At 39.7% G+C, this 23,286-nt stretch overlaps 1 protein-coding gene and 1 long non-coding RNA gene across 2 annotated transcripts; both read left to right on the forward strand.

Annotated features, from left to right (window-relative positions):
- Window positions 1–2,666: 2,666 nt before the first annotated feature.
- On the forward strand, window positions 2,667–3,697 carry LOC118408055. Its single transcript, XR_004830239.1, has 3 exons — window positions 2,667–2,838; window positions 3,224–3,400; window positions 3,590–3,697. It is a non-coding gene; the product is annotated as an uncharacterized LOC118408055 (long non-coding RNA).
- A 6,371-nt stretch (window positions 3,698–10,068) lies between these two features.
- LOC118408066 (cartilage matrix protein-like) lies at window positions 10,069–13,911 on the forward strand. Its single transcript, XM_035808684.1, has 6 exons — window positions 10,069–10,123; window positions 10,573–10,599; window positions 11,009–11,584; window positions 11,953–12,066; window positions 12,453–12,629; window positions 13,871–13,911. The coding sequence occupies exons 1-6, from the start codon at window positions 10,069–10,071 to the stop codon at window positions 13,909–13,911; spliced, it is 990 nt and encodes a 329-aa protein (XP_035664577.1).
- Window positions 13,912–23,286: the final 9,375 nt, after the last annotated feature.

The following is a 23,286-nucleotide window of genomic DNA, read 5'->3' on the forward strand; positions in this document are numbered from 1 at the left end:
GCTTTATGAATATATAAGAAAAGAGTTCCCATATTTTGAACACCTTAATGCAACGGATAAATTTCTATTTTTGATGCGCCTAGACAAACCCTGTATATCAAACATTATCTGTTCCTATATCTACACCTGTACAAAGAAGCGAGAAGATGTCGACCATCCTGTTAGCTTAGTACCTTCAGCTAGTTAATTGTATCTTGCTGTTTTTGCATATGTTTGTTATGTCTGTTATCAGTCATGTCTGTTATCAGTGACCTGTACCTAGCCCGTCGAGGCATGAATGTACAATAGAGGTCTTTCATTCATTAATATATGACTGATAGCCATGGATCAAAAGGCGACATCTTTTGGGTATCTTCAATATAAACATATATCTCAAATGAAAGGCTCTTAAACTTTCAGTTGGACAATGTCCGGCGTTGGCGGCCCCAACTAACGGAGCACGGACGCCCCCTACCGGAGCAACCTCCTATGGGAATACGGTAACATTCACCTGTAACTCGGGATACGTACGGAACGGCACTGCTACCGCGACTTGCCAATCTGACGGAACATGGAGTAATCCTATACCAACATGCACACGTAAGACGATTTTGTCATGTCATATAAATGGTAAAAAAAATTTTTAGAAACTTTTCTTTATTCAAAACATGATAGACTAGTATAGATTTAAAGGCATATTTAAAAGGGTTATTAACCATTTTTTAATGTGCAAGGAAGTGAAATAAAAAGATAAACTTATTGATGGACTTTAAAAAACATACAGCAGACGAACTTTGTAGGACATTTTAGTGCAGAAATAAATCTCGTTAATAAAACGTTATTGAAAATTTCAGCCAGACAATGTCCGACGCTGACCGCCCCAAATAACGGAGCGCTGAGTCCTCCCGGACCGGCATACTCCTACCCAAGTACGGTTATAGTCACCTGTAACTCGGGATACCAGCTTAACGGAGTCTCTCCTGTGACGTGCCAAGCTGACGGAACATGGAGCAACCCTGTTGGAACATGCAGACGTAAGACGACTTGCAAGTTGATATAAAGGCTAGCAATGGCCAGCGAACTGAAGCATACAGGCATTAACCAGATAGTAAAAGAGTGTATTAGAAGGAAGTTTTCTTTCCGAATTCAAAACATGATAAGCAGGTGTAGATTAATTTGCGTCGTTCTGAACGCTTTTTTGACTTCTTTTGGGCATCTTCAATATAAAAATATAACGCAATGAAAGATTCTTGAACTTTCAGTCGAGCAATGTTCGGCGTTGACTGCCCCAATCAACGGAGCACGGACGCCCCCTACCGGAGCAAACTCCTTCGGGAATACAGTAACGTTCACCTGTAACTCGGGATACGTCCTATACGGCGCTGCTACCGTGACCTGCCAAGCTGACAGAACATGGAGTAATCCTGTTCCAACATGCAGACGTAAGACAATTCCGATTTCCATTGAATCTTAGTGTTCGTACTATTCACACATAGGATGAGTTTCAAATTGACAAGTACGTAATATGTAAATGGTAGACTAGACACCTTTATTACTTTTGTTTATCCAAAACGTGAAAGGTAGGATTATATTGGAAGGCGTAGTTTTGTTAATCTTCAGCGAAATAAAACGGTGTTGACAATTTTTACGGTGCAATGAAGTCTTGGACCTTATAGATGCAGAGAGCAAAATGTAGTTTATCGGACGTATATTCTCTTGCATTTTTTTACAGAAATATGTCTCCGTAATAAACTGTTATTGATCATTTCAGCCAGACAATGCCCGATGCTGATTGCTCCAACTAACGGAGCGCTGAGTCCCCCGGCTGGACCATACGCCTACCCGAACCAGGTTACAGTCACCTGTAACTCGGGATACCAGCTGAACGGAGTCTCTCCTGTGTCGTGCCAAGCTGACGGGACATGGAGCAACCCTGTTGGAACATGCAGACGTAAGACGACTTGCAAGTTGATATATTAACCAGATAGTAAAAGAGTGTATTAGAAGGAAGTTTTCTTTCCGAATTCAAAACATGATAAGCAGGTGTAGATTAATTTGCGTCGTTCTGAACGCTTACAGTACAGAAAGAGAGATGCCTGTAATGAGTACTATTTCAGCGAACCATGACCGCCAACTTATGGGGCGCTGAATTCTCTTGGACCGTTTGCCTGTCCTAACTTAACTTTTCTAGCTGAGAGTAACTTTACACAAAGAAAAATAGGTGTCCTGTTTTTAAGACTCAAAATTTGGTATACATGTTTTTCCATGCATTATTAGTATCTAGAGTCTATAAGGTATCAATTTTATTTTATCATTACAGCCAGACCATGTCAAGCTTTGACGGCACCAACTGACGGAGCGCTGAGTCCCGCCGCACCACACAACTACCCTGTCACGGTTACGTTCACCTGTAACGCGGGACACGTACGGAATGGCGCTGAAACTACGACGTGTCAAAATGACGGATCATGGAGCAAACCAGTTCCAACATGCACACAAACACGCAAGTCGATCTGCAAGTTTATTTATGCTAGCTAAGTCAGTTGGATTTTTATAAGTGAGAATGTAGTATATGTCCTGTCATTTATATCTGACTGATAGTCAAGAATCAAAAGGTGACTTCTTTTGGGCATCTTCAATATAAACATATAACGCAATGAAATATTCTTGAACTTTCAGTCGGGCAATGTTCGGCGTTGGTGGCCCCAACTAACGGAGCACGGACGCCCCCTACTGGAGCAACCTCCTATGGGAATACGGTAACATTCACGTGTAACTCGGGATACGTACGGAACGGCACTGCTACCGCGACGTGCCAATCTGACGGAACATGGACTTATCCTGTTTCAACATGCACACGTAAGATAAAATTTTAGTTGATATATACCATCAGCTCAAAGTTAGTCTCAGTGTGCCTGATGTTATCACTTAAGAAGTACAAGGAAGTCTTGGTTTTGACAGCTTTTTTTTACTTGACATATGTACATGGTAAATTAGACAATTTTTCTTTCATTTCTTTATTAAAAACATGATAGAAAGATAAAGAGTAAAGGGCATCGTTTTGTACATAGAGCCCTATATTAAAAGTTGTTGGTCATGTATTATAGTGCATTGAAATCTTGTAAATAAATCAGAATCAAGTTAAAACCTGTAGACGTAGGTTATAGAACGCATTCTCTTGCATCTTGAGTACAGAAATAGATCTATAAATAAAAGGTTATTGACCATTCATTTACAAATGTAGCCAGACCATGTCCGGCGTTGACGGCCCCAACTTACGGAGCGCTGAGTCCTCCCGGACCTTACTCCTACCCGAACCAGGTTACAGTCACCTGTAACTCGGGATACCAACTGAATGGAGTCTCTTTTGTGACGTGCCAAGCAGACGGAACATGGAGCAACACTGTCCCAACATGCACACGTAAGGCGTGTTTGACAGATATACAAGTACTGAATGTCTAAATGTTAGACTTATTGAAATGTGCAAAGGACTGTTTATTGTTTAAATGCAGTATTGATAGATAATAGTATTTCTAGGTTGTCCAATATTTATCTGGATTTATTCCGCTTTAACGATAATCAGAAATCGGTACAATCTTGTTATTTGCAGAAGTTGACTTTTGTAGTCCCAATCCGTGTAAAAATGGAGGAACTTGCATTGATAGGGACAGTGGCTTCCTATGCGTGTGTTCGGCTGACCATGAAGGAGATACTTGCCAAACAGGTAAGTAACTCGTCTTTAACATCCATACACATTTTTGTTACTCCTTCTCTATCCATTTGTAGAAAGCGAATTTTTAACGACCACTATTGATGACCAATCACTTCAGAACGGAAATTCACGGGAGATATAGGCACGTGATCTTTATTAACACGTGATCTTGTGGATATGTGACGTCAGCAATTGGTCAAACGTGCCAGTAATTTTATAACGCCCACCGTTTCTGTTCAGTAATGGCCGAAGTGCCATTGCTTTATAATCATATTGGTCTATTTACTCATTAAGTCAAATGCTTCCTTTTACAGAAAGGCCCATTTTTGGAGTCGGAGCTGTGGTGGGTATCGCAGTCGGCTGTATTGTCGGTGGAATGCTGCTAGTGGGCGCTGTTACACTTCTTATTCTATGTTGCCGGAAGGAGAAGAACAAAGAACATAACATAGGTATAGTACATGTACACCAAAAAGCAGCTGGATATGATGTTGGAAACGGTCATCGATCAGACAAACATTTCAAACAATATCTGTTGTTTTTCGTCAGTGACAATGTCTTTTGGCATATTGTATTACATGGAAGTCTAATCTTCATCGAAGTAAAGTACATGTCCAATAGTCTATATTAAAAAAATGTTATCTTCAATCATTCAAAAATGTGGTTTTGGAATGCCAGATTCTCTTCTTAATACACGTTTTACTTAAAATTCAAGACAATGTGATATGAGATTTTAAATTTAGATGTATGTGTTTTAGTTTTACTGTAGTTTTATGTAGTTTTACTTTTTTTTTTCAATTTACAACGTTATTGGAAATTTGAGTTGCTAGTGTTCCTGTCAGACATTACTGATCAACATTGCTTCATATTTAAAAATCTATCAAAAGAACGTCTAAATCCAATTACAAGACAACTAAGCATTAAAATCTTCACTCGTCTGCACTGTTACAGCGGAGGCAGTGTACGAAGACGTCCGCGCTCTGCAAGGCAGGGCGGTGTCTCAGCGATCCGGGACCGGAAGTGACGTCTACTACTCCTATCCCATGGCACCATTGCCCGTGCCTACGCTTCCGGTCCAACCTAGCGGTCATTACCAGGATCTGAGGCCGGCGGTGTACCAGAGTCTGCAAAGGCACCAGCGTACAACACCTCAATCTCAGAGCGCCACTATCTCACATGATTTTTCAAGGTAGATGCTAAAAAATGTCGTCGACAGACAGCCAAATATATATGTTTACCCACATCGCTTTTAGTAAGGATAATATATACTAGTCTAAATAAAAATGGTTAACGTGGCTAGTATTAGGTATGTGTTAATTCACATAAAACGATTGCCATGTATAAACAGCAATTGTGCTTCGTCCATACAAGTCTTTCTCTCAATTTTGTCATAAATATTGTTGTCATTATTGTCATAGAACATTTTAAGATATATGTTAACAAAACAACAAGGTATCATTTACAGTCATTTTTTTTTCATTTCATAACAATGGATAGTTGTAGCTTAAGATGGAAGGGGCATTTGATATTGAAATTCCTTAGCTTCATAGTTTTCAGGAAATCTGGCATTTTAGGTTTAACATATTTTTGCTCCACAAAAATGAATTTATGCCTACCTTCTCGGCCGTTATTATATCCAGAAAGAACCCATAATAACTCCACACAACATATTTCTTGGTGGGAATACCAGCAACTTTTATTGACTGGCATAAAACATGACAAATACGAGAAAGTTTACAAACCAAAATGGAAATCATTTTCACATATTGTTTTGTGAAAGACTCCATGGCATTTTCGTCATCCACGCTGACAACAGTTCTTTCGACAATCAATCGTCTGCTTTTCGATTCTCGGCTTGCTATGAGTGGACTAGTGACTGAAATACGCTGTGAACAAACACATGCTACATAAAGACTCAAGACTTATATGGATAAGAAAAAAAACCGGGGCATCAGTGTACATGTGCCTGGACAGTTTCCAAACTCATATTGTGGAATCGAACGTTACCAATTCCAAGATAGGAACCTCAGACACTTACCGCAACAACGTTCAAATCCATCGTTAGGAATCCCCAAAAAGAGACTATTCACGAAACAAAAAAAGATAAGATTTCCATTTCACGACAACGAGCGATAAACTCACAAAAACAAGCGATTAACTTCCCACTTTGGACGGGGAGCTCGGGAGATTTCAAACTGTCCTTCTTCTACCTCTGTCAAGAATGATTCAGCGTTCTAATCTCTGAACGCTGATTGGTTGTTCGAAGAGAACTTCGGTTTAATGCTAAGCCCCTATAACGTTGGGCCAAAACAAAGTATATCGGCCGTCACGTCCGGCCTAAATTTTTATTTAGTTCTGCCAATTCAGTGGGCTGGCTAATAACCTATTTTGATTCTGTCTTTTGAATTCATCTGTTCATTAAAAAATTAAGATTTAAATCCCTTTTTTCAACTTTAACAACCCAGGGTGATGTAGCCATGATATGTGTTATCTGAGACAGTGCTAGGGACTTAATTATATTTCAGCCATACCATAGGTATGGTGAAATATATTGTATTCGTAATGTTTCTTTCTTTCTTTCTTTCTCCTGTCAAATCTTCAAATCGAATCAACTCCGTCGTTCCTGGACCGAATGACTTGAAATTTGGCACAAGGGTAGAGTGGGCCAATACCCTTAGGTGTTTTTTTCATTTTATTCATATCTGCTTCTAAAATGATTTTATTGAGGTTTTATTGCAATTTTTGGACCACAACTTTATATTTAGGCCCCCTGTACCATGGTATTACATCCAAATGACCTGAAATTTAGCACAGAGGTGCCCTAGGTACTTATTCAAAGGATCCATGCATAATATTTGGTATAAATCACTTCAAAATGGCTCATTATGGAGGTTTTTGTGGGAGAATTTTGGATTTGTGAGGTGGAAGTGCCGAGGTCAACGACCTCTAGGTCATTCTGGAAGCCACAGGTGTTTCTGGTAGATCCAATCATCTACATACCTACCTAGTCCATGTTCCTCCAGGTGGTTGGGGGGACAAGGTAAATCTAATTAATTATTAGCCAATGAGCAAGGTTATTTTGCTGGAAGAGTCCATCGTTGGTCAGGGGGTGTTTTTTAAAATTTACTTTAAGACTTTGGTGATAATGCCAATGCTTTTTTTAGCGGAAGTGTTTTTGCACTGATCCACTTGACATATGGCTACTGCTGGGACAGTCCATTTTTGCACATAGGGGGGATTTTTAAAAACTTCATTTTTGGACATGGGTGATGATTCCGAATTCCATTTGTTGAATGGAACTTGACCCCACCTGAAGACTGTACCTGAGGATTCGGCAGCCAATCAGCAAGCCTGATGTAATATGGATGAGTCCATTCATGCACAGGGGACTATTAAAAAAATTCAGTTTTGGACTGGGTTGCTTATTATAGAAAAGGCCATGTATTTCTGGACTTTGGTGATTACTAGTATGTCAAAGTCCTATTTTAGCAGATGTATTTTTGGATCGCTCCACTTTGCACAGGGGTATAACAGGTAGAGTCCATTCTTGCAAAGGGGGGGGGGGATTTCTTTCAGTTTTGGACGGCTGATGATTCAAAATTCCATTTCTTAGCGGAAGTGTTTTTGGACTGGTCTATCTTACCCTTCTACATTGGGTGCACTTGAGTCCATTCTTGCAGGGAAGGGGGTTGTACGATTCATTTTTGCTCATACGTGTAATTAGTAGCTTAGGATGCTTAGTCATCTTAAGCAGAAGAGTTCCATTTTTGCACATGGGTGATTTTGGAATAGTCCATTGTTGCTTGGGGAAGGAGATGGCTGAAATATGCTGTATTTGCTCTCAAGCAAATGTCGGCCTTTCTAGTGACAGTGTGTTTTCAAAGATTGTTAGTTTCCACATCTCCAGACTTGTAGTGTATTTTTCAAACTCCTATTTTTCTCGCCCAGTTTAAAAGTTCATATGATCATGGTGTTAGGAAGAATTATACAAATATATGTCTAATGATTTTATTGGAGTCTTTTGCCAAGATATACGGGAGGTCTTGTTTATCAACACAAGGTCCAATCAATAAACGTTCACATTTTTAAATATTAAAAGTTACGCTTGGATCACTATAGAAATCTTAAATATATGTAAAGGCATTTTCCATGGATTCAACATCAGAGACAAATAAGATGGAGTCTTTATTCGCTACTTGTGAGCTTTAAACTTTAACAGTTTCATTAGAATTGCTCTAAACTTTCATTCCAGCTGTACATATCATGAGCATTCCTAATATACACTGCCATAAGCTCTACTGTTAATATAAACTGAAGTGCAGATACAAGACATCCCTAACAGTTATCTACCTTTATTAGGAGGGAAGGATTTAGACATCCAGCCTTAATTGATATTACTGATAAATAAATGTATTTTTACATGATTTGCTTGGCATGTATAGAATACAGGGCGAAATGTTTTGGGTTTCTATGTAGTCAATAATGTTTTTAGTCAGGCGCACATTCTGTCAAATAAACTTTTTTTTTATATTGAATGTTTATTTGCAATTTAATTACAAGTACATGGTAGAAACATAGCTAACATGCATGTGACGATAGATAGCGATACATATAATTGTAAAAAAAAAGACTACTCGATGAATGCAGTTTAGTCGTGGTCAATCAATTTGTGTATTACTTTTTACGTCTGCTTGCATATATATGTAAGGGCACATAATTGGTGTCATTAAACGTGCATATCAAGTCCATAGTAGTTACACTTTTTCTTACGGAGTTGTACACACAACACGCACCTCATACGTATCTCAATCGTTTTGTGAAAGTTTTAGGTACATTCGGTATTGCACCAATTTCGGCGCGTCACGCCATATTTTCCCGTCGCCGCAGCTCGACTCCACTATTTTGAATATCCTGTTTAACCTAGTCACGTGATTTATCCAGCGGTGGGGCTTTTTTTCATAAAAAAGGGCTGCGTGTCCAATAAGATTTCACGTACTGATTCATGCGAACAACAAATTCTAACAAGCAGACGTCGCTGTGATTTTAAACACACAAAGCGTAAAAGATTCGATGTCAGCTCTGCAATAGCTCTGCCGTCTGCGGACACCAATATACAGAAATAGTTGAATGTTGACCTATAGGTATTATGAGCTGTCATGTGAGACGGATCAAAATTTTGGATTAAAACCTTACATATCATACACATAACGTCAAAACAACCTGTTGCGAGTTGCATTAAGATAAATACCGAAGACTGTGTACGGTCTCGTGTAGAAAACGATGCTGTATTGTTGTTGTGTCTTGAACTGGAAACAAAATGACTCACGTACCATATGATGACCTCTACTCCCATTTGATGAACAATGTGTCACGGCGCCTGAGGGATATTCCAATGAGGCCAAGTTAAAGATGTACAATGGATGACAGCTCTACACATTTGACCCAAATGGGAACGGGACCAACAATTGAAAATAGTGATGGAATGTTGATGATGGTTGCAGCATACAAAAGCAATGGTGGGAGGTGAAAGCAAACACACTCAGTGTCTAAGTTTGCTACTTCGCTCAACTATGGACATGTATAAAGAAAATAGAAATAGAAAAATAGAAAAACTGTTCTATCATTCTTTCATTTGTGTGTGTTTGTGTATGTGTGTGTGTGTGTGTTTGTGTGAGTATTTCTGCTTACGTACGCGCGTGTGTGTGTAATTCATATGTACATCTGATCCAACGCAACTTACGTCCCCCTGCACACAGACATACAAGCTTCACATGTCACTTTTATCGGAACAGTAAAACAGAGAAAATTATTTTAAAACACTTGAACAGGAATTTTATCATTGTACAGAAATAGTTTTGAATAAATGTTCACTGTAAACAAACTGCGTTCACCTTTGAACTTTGTCTCCGAGTGATGTTGACGGAAGTCCTGTAAAATTCAAGTTTTATTCTTCCCCAACAGACGCATGCGTATTAAATAGAGGTCCATCCCATTTTGACATTACTATTGCTGGCGTCAGGGCGTCAATTCGTAACGTCAAAATTAGTTAGAAAACATAACATAAATATACACAAACAATTCAAATATATGGTGTGGTGACACTGAAGATGCCCGGGGCGTCTGCCGACGCAAAACAAAGTTATGTGACCTACAGCCTTTGAATTTAGCACATAATTCAGCCAGGTGTATAAAGGTCCCACAAGGAAACGGCGCGCGTCAAAATGTGGGTTTGTCTGTTCACGTTCCCTGAAAAAGACATCGTCCTTGCGTGATTGTGAGTCTGGAGACAAAGACTACATTTCCAGGACATCTTTAAAGTTGTGGGCATATTCTTTTAAGAAGGCAATCTTAGTTATGGTGTTCTCTTGCACGACTACACAATGAAGTTTGCCCCGAGGATAGTTGGCACACTCATGGTGGCTAATTTCAGCCTGGGTAAGTTCAAATGTGTTTACTGACTTTTAGTCTACTGTTCTAAATCCCACCTTGTCTTTAACTGTATATAACTTTACGGTAAGTTGTTTGAAAACCTGTAGCTGTTGGGAACTGGTGTTACATTATTTATCCAAACTCTAATGCGTAATCTTAAGTCTTTTGTCCAGTCAGTCACTGTGTACTATGCACCTATAATGTCTGCACTAGGACTATCTGTTTCCTTTTTAACATTTCCCAAGGCCTTTTAACTTCCCTTCTAACAAAGGCTTTCCACGTCTTCTGGGTATTTATGAGACATTTATGAATGTTATGTACATTTCTTGTGAACCTTTGCTTCTTAAGCCTTCTATATGTACTTTTTAATATTTGTGTAAAGAATGATAGATAGTACTATCACCATGTCTTCTTTATTGAAGATTAATCAGATAAATGTATTTGCATTATTACAGTTTTCTGCCAGATTCCACCTCCATTAGGTGAGTTCCTCAATGTTTCATTTTATCTAATAATCAAGTGGGGCATCAAATGCAAATGCATAGATATGCTTTGATAAATTAAAAATTAAAAGTCGTAACCATAGAATTTTTTGTACACCATGAACCTGCTACACGAGCCTAAATTAAAGGCAAATTGACCTTTAATAACATCGATATTCATGATTACGTTGATCTAGAGCGGTTGAAAAATGTTTTAGACCATCCTTAGTTCTTTCGATATAAATATCATTATAATTATGATGGGCCGTCTCGTAACGCTTCTATATCCCGATGTGAGTGATGAAAAGTGTGCTTCTGTTGCAACAGAAGAGCATATATATTGTATATTAGAAGTGATCTTATTGTTGTCAAGGCATCAGTGACATCAATCATTTCTTATTTTCTTCAGCCGTGACATGTCCCTATCCAGTAGACCTGGTCTTCCTCCTGGACAGCTCGGAGAGTTTCAGGACGAGCGGTTTCGAGGATGCAAAAAGCTTCATCCAGACCGTAGTCAACTATTTTACACTCGGAGAAAATGACACAAGGGTGGGTGTTGTAACGTACAGCAACGCAGACGAGCAGGTCACACGAGTGAAGCTGAATGAAAACTACACCAGAGTTGAGCTCTTAACCGAAATACGTAACCTTCCTTACGACAGAGGTCATACCTTCACTGGACTCGGTCTCGATCACGTGCGCAATGATTCATTTCTTGAAGTAAACGGTCGGCGAAATGATACTTTCGACTTTTTGATCGTACTAACCGACGATGAGTCCGAGGATGAGGTCATTCGTCCGGCACAGCTGGTACGTCAGATGGGCATCACTGTGTTTGTTGTGGCAGTTGGCCAGGAAAGTGACATTAGTCAAGCTACTCTAGAGACTATTGCTGGTACTCCAGACAGGGTGTTCAGGCTGGAGGACTATGATTTCCTTGTGGATGACGAGCACCCTAGATCTATAAGGGAGAACATTTGTAACGGTGAGTAATACGTATATCCTATTTCCTACGGCCCACGTCTATACCTGTCATTTCTAAAGAATTATAAAACATACGTCACCGTGTTATCTAATCAGTTGAGGAGAATATATTTGATTGTCATGTTTAAAACAAAAATATGTGTAAGTAGGTTTTGTTTAAAGACCGATTTTTGCAAACATACTAATTACATTTCTTATTTTATCACTGTCAACAATATGTAAAGGTAACATGTACACCATATACCTTGCGTCTTTGTAAACATTACATCACAATGCAAAACAAATCGCACATCAAATGTGGAAAAGTCAAATTCTGTAAGAATGAAGAATCATAGATCCATACGTAAAACAGTTGACCTTTGTTCGCAGCGAGTAGACCTTGTGATCCACAGTGTCACGCCGACGCCACCTGCCGACTATTGGTGGGAACCTACACGTGTATGTGTAACGTCGGATTCGTCGGGAACGGTTTCACCTGCACAGGTTCGTCATGATCCATAAAACTTGCTGTTATTATTTTGCGGTCTGTCAGATGTCGTTGTTGCACCAGCCGCGAAACGGTGCGCAGAACCCTACAAATAGACGTGGTGTAAAACGTATCAAATAGAAAAGTGAAATAACAAATACAATACCAAAAAAAAGGACTACTAGTTTCTAATGTTGCGAAATTTGTAAAGATTGTATGTGAGGGGGGGGGGATTTCAGTGTAGTGTAATTTTCAAAAAGGTGGGCCAATTCTCATAACCGTTCTAAGATGTTTGGTCCGCAGTGAAATTTGCCTCCCTCCTCAAATTCTTAACATTGCGTGACCTTCCTGTATTTCAAACAATTTTAAAAGGCAAAGATCAAAAGGTTATTAATTATTTCAGCAAGGCAATGTTCGGCGTTGACGGCCCCAACTAATGGAGTGCTGAGTCCTCTAGGGCCGTACTCCTACCTAAACCAGGTTACTGTCACCTGCAACTCTGGATACGACCTGGACGGAATCTCTCCTGTGACGTGCCAAGATGACGGAACATGGAGCAACAGTGTTGGAACATGCAGACGTAAGACAACTTTTGACTCATCGATATGTGCAATGCTAAGTAATTTCTACCCCTAAAAATAGATATTTAGATTGAGCCAACAAAAGTAATATAACTTTTAAAGAGCAATTTGGGCGTTCTATTTTCTATTTTTCTACAGGTACAGGGCAGGTGATTTATAATCAATGTTTCACCATGTAACATAAGTATGCAGATCTCTAGCAGGTTACAGCATATAGTTTACTAACAATTTCAGTCAGATGTTCCGAATTGACGGCCCCAACTAACGGAGCGCGGATACCCTCTACCGGAGCGAACTCCTACAGGAACACGATCACGTTCACCTGTAACCCGGGATACCAATTGACAGGAGCCTCTCCTGTGACGTGCCAAGCTGACGGAACATGGAGCGACCCTGTTCCAACTTGCACACGCCAGACGACTTGTAAGTTTCTATTCATGCTAGCAATATCCAGCTAACTGTAGCTTTAGAAACTCACCAGATAGTTAAATTGTTTGAATTTCTATCATCAAAAATGTTAAGCAGGCGTAGATTTAAAATGAGTAGTTCTGTATACCTACGGTATAGAGACAAAGGTGCCAGGAACGGGTTATTGACTATTTCTGTGACACAATGACCTACGTTGACGACCTCAACTAAAGCCTATGTCGACGCCCGCCGTACGTTTTTTTTTTGTTGTCCGTACGCGCGTTTCCTCGGAAAGCCAAGTAAGCCACGTATTCCAGTAAACGTGAGGAAGAACTGGCAAGAGCAGGGAAGGGGTGAGACAACACAAGTCACTCGCACGGTTGTGCAATTTGTACTAAGGCCCTGAGCGGCGGCGTGTATCGTTCGTTGCGCAAGTACGTGCTTACAACGTACGATCTATGTGTGTGATTGATGTTATCGTATGCAGGCCTTACTTACACGTGCTGCTTACGCACGGTTTCCTTACTCACTCGACACGCGTCACCCGTACTTGCTCGTTGGGGGGGTCAGCAGCCTGTACGCATTGAATGCCTATCGAATTTCCGACTAATGCCAAGTGTATTCCAAGCTTATTTTGTTAGTATTTCTTTAAACAGCAACTGCGTCCGGCTGTTTCTATTAATACTGCGGATTCCAAAACGTGATCTTCAAACATTTGTCCTCATGGGCTGCCCAAAATGTGAAATAGCCGTAATATGCATACCAAAATTGTAGAGTGCACCTTGGGTATTCGTCTATTATGCTATATTTGCACTTTATGTCCCTTTTTCAGACCTTACCAATAAGTACAACGCGCTACCCATCGCAGAATGAACGGTACTAATCGTTTAATATGTCTGTGCCGTGCGTTGTTTCTTTGCAGCACGTACGCTATTTTAAGATCTCTCAGAGCGTATCACTGCGTATGGGGCGTTAACACAAACCTTACTCATGATCACGCCTCACTGGACCGACGTGGGAGAGGTGCACTGCCTATCATAACGTTTGAGCTACGTAACTGAGTACAAATGATAGTTTTTTCACGTTCAAATCTACCAGACCGCCACAGACGTACTGACGTATTACTGCGTACCAACTATTCAGACGCGTACGTATGAGGTAAGCATATGCGTACAAATGCGTATGAAAGAAATTAGAAAATATGTTAAAACGGAACGCATGCGTACTTAAAACTATACGTAGGTGTTGTATTTTCCTGGAACGTATGCCTACCTAAACGTTACCTTTCTTGTTAAGAATAACTTAATTGGAAGAAAAATAATATGCATTATGTTTCTGTTTCAAGATTGAAAAATATCAATGCATGTTGTTTGTTCCATACATCATAAGTATCAAGAGCCTATTTTCAAGGATCATAATCAAGTATATTTTATTTTTACAGCCAGACCATGTCAACCGTTGACGGCCCCAACTAACGGAGTGCTGAGTCCTCTCGCCCCGCACAACTTCCCTGTCACGGTTACGTTCACCTGTAATGTCGGATACATACGGAACGGCGCCCAAACTACGACGTGCCAAGCAGACGGATCATGGAGCAACCCTACTCCCACATGCACACGTAAGACGACATGCTAGTTGATATCTGAAGCGATGTTGATCAACTTGTAGTATGTAGTGAATCTGATAAAGAGAGTATCAGGAGGAAATTGCATGACCTCTCCATCTTTAAAATACATTGATAAAAAGTAATTTTAACTCAAAAGGCATTATTTTGTGCATCTTTAGTACAGAAGTATGTTTCCATATTTAAAGTTTTTTTGCATTTTGCCGCCTTAGCGGCAAAATGCCTTGTGGCCAGAGTAGTCGCCGTTGGAATGTTCAATCCATGCCAAACATTTCTCTACTGGCATTGCTTCAATATTTTTTTACATCCATTAAAATACTAATTTTTACATCCATTGAAATATTAATTAACAATACTTTTGTATAGAACATTAAAACTCACCTTTGCACCTGTTCTACTTCTGCATTTTTTCGATGTTGGGATATTTGAATGAACGAACCGTGAGACGTGCGATACTCTGCTTATATGTCGTTCTAACTTTCCATAAAATGCCCATACAACATCTATATCACAGAATTACACAAGAACAAACTGATTTTCTCGAAAATATATGCATACTGTATGACAAAAATTTTCACTAAACATATTCATTTTCATATTTCTGGACATAAAGTCATTTGTATATTTGTGAATCTCTCCGTGTGCCCATATCAGGTTTAGTTACTCTGTTCTATTCATATGACATTCTGATAACTAGGGAAAAAAAAAACATTCACACACGCAAACCTTGGCAAAATACCAGCTTTTTTAAAAGCACTTGTTTTGGTAAATTTCAGCTGGACAATGTCCGGATTTGACGCATCCAGCCAACGGAGCACTGAGTCCTCCTAGACCATACTCGTACCTAAACATGGTCGTGTTTACCTGTAACACGGGATACATTCTGAACGGCGCTGCTGACACGATGTGCCAAGCAGACGGATCATGGAGTAACCCTGTTCCAACATGCACACGTAAAGGTGACTCTAAAAAAACAAGATTCGAAGTTGATAATATACTATTAGTAATGTCGATCGAATTTTAAAACAGCCAAAATTACTATAAAAGCGATATTGCTCAATACTTGAAAGATGCCAGACAGATAGACATACCAACTGCCTGTCAACAGGCGTCTTTTAGTACAACTAGAAAGGCCGACATTTGCTTAAGAGCAAATACAGCATATTTCAGCCATACCCCTTCCCACCCAACATTGGACTGTTCCAAATCACCCCTGCGCAAAAATGGAACATCCTCTTATCTTAACAGTACATTATCCCCCAAAGTGGACTGGTATTGTGAATTGATTCCAGGTAAAAACAGAGCTTGCTTCTATTTTTCAGAAAATGACAATAATCACACCTTCCATGCCATTCAGAAAATTTTCATCATGACTTAAAATTGTTGAATGACTTCATGTAATGTCATTAACAATTTTCAGTACGATAACTAGGTGTAAGTTTAAAAAAGTATAAGCTCCTTGTGATGTGGGTACATTTATTATTGCAGTGAACTTTTTTTATTCAAGTAGGGCATACGATTTAATAATTATCAAGCAGGTGCAGGTACTGTAGGAGCGTTTGTTTTCTTCAAGCTGTAAAACTGTTAAACTGTTTTACTTTGTATGCAATCAGCCATCGAGCCTATTTTTATTTTAGTTTAACAACTTCCTGCCAGACCCGGAAGATACGATTGGACCTTGTTCGAGGATTTATTTTCGTCTGTCTGGTCAGTCTGTTCATACCCTGGCGCTGAGAGTGTTTTATTGGGCTGAAACTCTGGCAGTTTAAAGTTACTTACAATTTAAATGTTCAAAGTTCATGTTAAACAACAACAGCACTAGGAAATGTGGCCACTATAGACAGGTGGTCACTATAGAGAAAATGCTGATCTATTGACTAGGAGCCATACGTTACACATGATTTCAGTACACTTATCATTAATCATATAAACATTGCACAGGTAAGCCAATTGTTTAGATGTACAATTAAGTTCAAATAATTCTGAAGAGAAATATTGATGAGAAAATAATCATTCTCGCCACTGTCTAACTTATAATTACGTATCAAAACTAAACGCAGATTTTCTAACTAACGCACCTTTCGCCGACTTCATCAAAGGACCGCCGGCTATCAATCAAACACGGCTGTTGATTAGACTTAGAGTTTCAAACAGTCATGTGCTGTGTGCCAGTTGACAGCGAACTTCATGCTACCGCCGGCTATCAATCAAACACGGCTGTTGATTAGACTTAGAGTTTCAAACAGTCATGTGCCGTGTGCCAGTTGACAGCGAACTTCATGCTACGTGATGTTTTACATTGCTTGGACCTTCTTTCCTACAGCGGTGCTTCTACAAAATATTTAGACTGTAACACTGAGTCCCACATGTTTTATAGAATAGAATTTGACGCAGAACAGCGTTTTTTGCTGGGTATTTTTCTTGAAACATGTCCGTGGGAATATCAGCGAGGCGGCGACGTAGGGATATCAGACCGTCAACAAAAGTCGCACGGCGGCTAACGGCGCAGCAAAGATACTAGCGCTATAAATAAGCGCTTCAACTAAGGATGGCAACCCGTACAATATTTTTGTATACTGTTGAGCTAAGTAAAGTTTGTTGTTTATGAGGTTTTAGTTGTCTTTGAAGCTTTGACCCGAAATATTTTAAAGTCAAACTGCTGAAGAGAAATAAGTGACTGCTACGATTATCGTAGATATGGCCCTAAAAAACTGATAAAAGAAGCCTTCTCAATAGTCTAAAATGCAAGAGCTTCCGGGGGGGCTTCACCCACCTGGGTCCCCCCCACAGTGGCCCTGCCCCTGGACCCCGCCAGGGACATTCGGCGGCCCCCGGACCCCTGTCCGACGCTTTGAAAAAATCCTGGCGAGAAGTCTGTACGGCCTGAGTCTTCAAGTTAAAGTATTGTGTGGTCCCGCTTATGAATATTAATTAGCCTTCGCTTTCCTCTTCGCTGATTGGCTGAACCATTAATTGAATTAACTCTTCCTGCCGGCTAGACGCAGGTGCAGATGTCGGCTCTGTGGGGTGAACGTCCGAAAGGTCATGGCATGGAGAACGAAAGAAAACCAATTTCCCCCCAAAAAAGTGCTGTAATTAAGCCTTTTACAGTACTTTATGCCAAAAATTTCACTTGGATCATTTTACCAACTATCTTATGCCTATCTATACCAAATGTTACTCATACCAGGGTACAGGGGTGCAAAATATACCGTTATAAGACCGTCAACAACAGTCGCACGGAGCTAACAGCGCAGCGAAAATACCATCGCTAGCGTTTCAACTTCGGATAACAAGTTATAAGCTGTTGAACTCAGTAACGTTAAAGTTTGTTTTTAGTTGCCTTTGACGGTTTGACCTGAAATAGTGTTACGCTAAACTCCTGAAGAGAAGTTAAGTGACTGCTGCGATTATCATAGATATGCCCCTAAGAACTGATACAATATAAAGCCTTCTGAATAGTCTAAAATGCGAGAGCCTTAGGCGGGCTTCGCTCCCCCTGGCGGGAACACTGCTATATACGGGGTCATGAGGCCCCGCTAATGAATATTAATTAGCCTTTGGCCTCCTCTTCGCTGATTGGCTAGGTCTTTGATTCAATTAACTCTCCGGCTGACGCGCACAGGTGTGGCTCTGTGCGGGGTCACGGAAGGTCTCGTCAGGAGGCCAAAAGAAAACAAATTTCCCCTCAGAAAAGTGCCAAAATTAATCATTTTAAAGTTGTTTATGTCAAAAATTTTACTTGAATCTTGTTACCAATTATCTAATGCCTATCTATACCAAATTTCAGGTCATGTAATTGTAATACCAGGGTACAGGAGCCAAAAGTGTCCTTTTTTGGTCAAAAATTGGCCAAAAATCGCAAAAAAAAAGGATTTTGTTGCAATGTACACCAAAAGTGTTATTGAATTTATATGAAGGGATTATCAAGGCACATCTGTGTCAAATTTCAGCTCATTCGGTTGCAATACCAAGGTACAGGAGCCAAAAGTGTCCTTTTTTGGTCAAAAATTGGTCAAAAATCGCAAAAATAAGCATTTTGTTGTACTGTACACCAAAAATGTTATTGAATTTATATGGGGGCATTATCAAGGCACATCTCTGTCAAATTTCAGCTCATTTGGTTGTAATACCAGGGTACAGGGGCCAAAAGTGTCCTTTTTTGGTCAAAAATTGGTCATAAAATCGCAAAAAAAAGCATTTTGTTGCACTGTACACCAAAAGTGTTATCGAATTTATATGGGGGCATTATCAAGGCACATCTCTGTCAAATTTCAGCTCATTTGTTTGTAATACCAGGGTACAGGGGCCAAAATATACAGTTTTGGTCTAAAATTGACCAAAAAATCTCAATAAAATCATTTTAGAGGCAGATATGAAAAAAACTGAGAAAAAAGCATCAAGGTATTGGCCTATTCTACCCCTGTGCCAAATTTCAGGTCATTCGGTCCAGGAACGGCGGAGATGAATCACTTTGAAGATTTGACAGGAGAAAGAAGAAGAAGAAGAAGAAAGAAGAAACATTACGAATACAATATATTTCACCATACTATGTATGGCTGAAATATAATAACAGTGACAGGTACTGCTTCTAGTTATCAAATGTATAAACCTCCATGTACCCTATGAAATGTTTTAATCTAGGAACCATTTACTCTGATCTATTAAACATATTCTGTTTACGGTGTAGATCACAACCATCAATATGTGACTTTTAACAAAGGAACACTTCTATTAATCGTTATCATATCGATTTTTTAACGATTTTTCTGAAAAATAATAGATGAAACATGAGCGTATTCTTTGACTCATCAATATAAGATTGACCAACGATATTGATCTTATAACTGCAGCCTACATTTCAGATCTTGATGAGTGCACAGGGAACACTGACGTTTGTCCTCAAGGATCTACCTGCCTTAATATACCGGAAGGACACGGATGCACATATTGCTCACCTGATGTACACATTTTGGGTGGAGGAACGCCAATCGCCCGCAGTAGAGCTTTTACACTGAACGGTCGACTCAACGTAAGTGTAAATTGCATTGAGAAACGTGTACAGTACAAGTGGGAATGTGTTCCACCAAGTGGGAAAAGGTGGCAAGTCCCTGCCGATGTTGTTTTCACAAAAGCAGACCTTGTGGTTCCTCCCAGAACACTCCATTATGGTCTTTACCTGTTTAGACTAACTGTGACTGTGACTGAGACTAATACAGGAGTTGTAGTATCGGTTATAAGTCATAACACATCGGTGAGCATCACGCCCTCCCCTCTCGTTGCTGGTATTTTGGGAGGGGCAAGAAGGCAGGTTGGAGTTGGTGAATTTACCATAGATGCGGCCACGCTGTCATCGGATCCTGACGGCATCATATCAAGGAGCGCGGACCTGGACTATCGCTGGTCTTGTGATCCTATCAGTAAGTAATAACATTATTATTGAGATATACCACAATTGATTGACATAACAGGTAACTATCGCCTTTTCAAGAAATCAACCTGCAGCTGGAGATGTTTGCAAAAAATCCACTCACATCAGGAAAGGTCCCTCTCCTTTTGATAAGCGGGGTGTGGCTGAAATCAAACTGAGACAAACACAGGGCCTCCATTCAACGTCCTCTCTGAGGGACGGCCCTAACTAAAGCATGGTGCCCATTTCTACCAGAGACACACAAGATACGTAACACATCAGCGTATTCAAACCCAGAAACTCTGCGTTCTGGACCGAACAACCCCGCCGTTACATCACTTTGCTGCTAAATTTGTGGACAACTTAGTCACACTGTGTATAGACACCCATGTCCAACGCTTTCAAGAAATTACGACTGCTTGCCAACTTCAATGTCTTCAATAGAATGAATTCTGCTATGTTTTAAAAGAGTATTGGCAGATTTTGTTTTGACTCATTAATTTCATTTTACTATACAGCTGCATATGTTTTCAGATGGAGTTTGCCTTGCATTGAATGGAGGAGTCGATGGTCTTCTTACAGTAAATACAAACCGGGATTCACTTAACTCCGAGCTCATGTTTACTGTGAAGGTGTCTGCACCCAACAGGACCAGTGCTTTTGCGAGTCAGGTCATAGAGGTGGTTAATTCGACCATCCCACTGCCATCTGTCATGTAAGCCTGAATATTGTTCAATTGTTACCATGATTGTATTTCTAGCTGAAATGCCTTATTGGTTGCAAGTAATCGTTTTGTATGCAATTACAAGTATTACCTGGTTTGCAATAGGCAATTATTTTAAGTGGCTTTGTAACAGCCTCTTTAAATGACTGTGTAGTCCACCCGGAGATTTCTTTCCTTGTAATAATTTTGCCTGATTTGCTAATTTTTTTTTGGTGTAAATGTGTTTTTAGTTGTGATACTAGTTATGGAACCTGCGGCCCCAAAATCAACTCCGGAGAAAGGTTGAGGCTGTCCGCGCTGTGCAGCAACTGTCGAGGAGATCCCAACAACTACAGGTACAACTGGACATTGGTGCAGACACGGGGAGTGGCTACGACTTGGACAGACGAAGACTGGAGGACAAACATACTGAATGACAGAAGTCAAGACTACGTGACGTTCAGGGCAGAGGTTTTTGATCCGGTATGTTACTTTCTATGAATACAATGCGACTAGAAAAAATGTGAATTCCAACACAGAATCGAAACATATGGATTTCATTATTTGGCAGCTACACCAGACAAATTGTCTTCGTTGTGCTTTTGTTTTCTTATAGTAAATAAGGCCAACTTGTTTCTCACCTCACCTCACCGGTCCCAACTTGTTTACAATGTTCTAATTATTCAATACATTGTCATGTCTCTACAATAACGGACCACCCGTCTATAACTTTAACTACTTGGCGTCATTTTAGATGCATACTGATGTCCCAGATACTCACAAATTCTATGTTTACTAGCATATAATCAAATCATCCTTTATCTCAAGCAGCAAGGCCAGTACATTGTGACTTCCACAGTGACGGACAGTAACACATGGGAGTCTGGTTCTGCCGAGTATTCCTTCATAGTTACTGAACCACCGACTGTAGGGATCTGTACAGTCCACTCGCTGGGTAACCCGGCTGGATTTTTTGAGATAGCGTGTCAAGGTATTTCTTGAAAATATTTTAGCCTAAGTCGTTGTAACAGGCCCATCTGTAATTCATGTTTTAATGGCTTTAGATGGGAAAAAATTAACGTGTGATTACAGCATTATTAATTTCAAGTTATCAATTCATGATTATCAATTTCAAGTCACCTCTGGATGCCTTTGCAATTCCATGTATCATAAGATTGCCACCAACACTTTGCTCCAGAATTTCAGATAGATAATGATACATTGCTTACTAGGATTCAGCGATCCGGATCTACCTCTGCGCTATGACTTTGAGTACACAGCAGCGGATGTCAAAGTTGCTTCCATCAATTCGACATCCAGTGTCAGCCAACATCTTCTATACAGCGGACCAGTAAGTGCCATCAATGTAATATACACTTGTTTACATAATACCTTGCCCCCCCAACGACATGGAGGTCAAGGGACTAGGTAGGTAGGTAGGTTACATAATACCTTACTAAATTTTTACGTTTAGTGTGTCAGGGAATCATGATTACATAGTGCAAGTGTGTTCAGTTTTCTCCTTTGGTTTTGCTTGACAATGTTCAGAGATCAGGCTTGACGATCGGATAGGCACATTGTTAGTTCGTCAGTTTTTATTGGGTTAACCCTCAAGCACCCGACCTTTTTTTGCGACTAAAATGACCGAGTGGGGTCCAAACGGACCCCAAAATGTTTTGTTAATAAAATCTCAGTACCATTTCTTATCAGCGACCATTGTATATACATTGCTTCTTCAATGTAAGAGGAAGATTTTGAGATGTTAATGTGTTGCTAATTCCAACTCATTATCATAATTTATGCAAAAGTTCAGAAGGACCACGTTTTGCACTAAACCTATTCCGACCAGATAGGGGAATGCTGAGGCCCTCAGCAACATTTATGTCGCATAACTCATGAACGGCTAGATCTAAAGCTACGAAACTTGGTAATTTATCAAAAAATATTGTTTGCAAAAGTTTTTGGTTAATAAAGTAAGTTTATGATATTTGGGGGTTGCCATGGCAACCATAATCTAACAGGCATATTTTTGCCAAAAATTGACAATTTCAATTTAAACAAGGTTTTCTTGGTAAACTACACCTGTTTTCTGACAACAATTAAATTCTATGAAATTCAATGTAATTTTCATGACTTAAAATTTTTAATTTATGCTAATTTCATGACGTCATTGGTCAAAATCCAAGATGGCCGCCCTGATTAGGTAAATGACGTCATAATGTCGTCACAGTACAAGTTGATGACACAGAAATTTTTGTGAGGAATAAGGGTTACATTTTTATTATCGTCTTAAAGTTTAGTAGTCATACTATAAGTGGTTAAGGAGTTAGCCTCCAAAGTTTGTTTTAAAAACTGCACATTTTTGCTGGGGTCCCAGAGGGACTGAACACAAACTTTCTTTACAATTTCCACATAACTATACCAATCTTTGCGAAAACTTAGGAGAATGTATAAGACATATTGATTGACAAAGTCAGGGAAGGATTTTTTCTTCAGATCAAAAATGTTCAA

This window comes from Branchiostoma floridae, unplaced genomic scaffold, assembly GCF_000003815.2.
Source record: "Branchiostoma floridae strain S238N-H82 unplaced genomic scaffold, Bfl_VNyyK Sc7u5tJ_1550, whole genome shotgun sequence".
In the NCBI taxonomy this organism is placed as follows: domain Eukaryota; kingdom Metazoa; phylum Chordata; class Leptocardii; order Amphioxiformes; family Branchiostomatidae; genus Branchiostoma; species Branchiostoma floridae.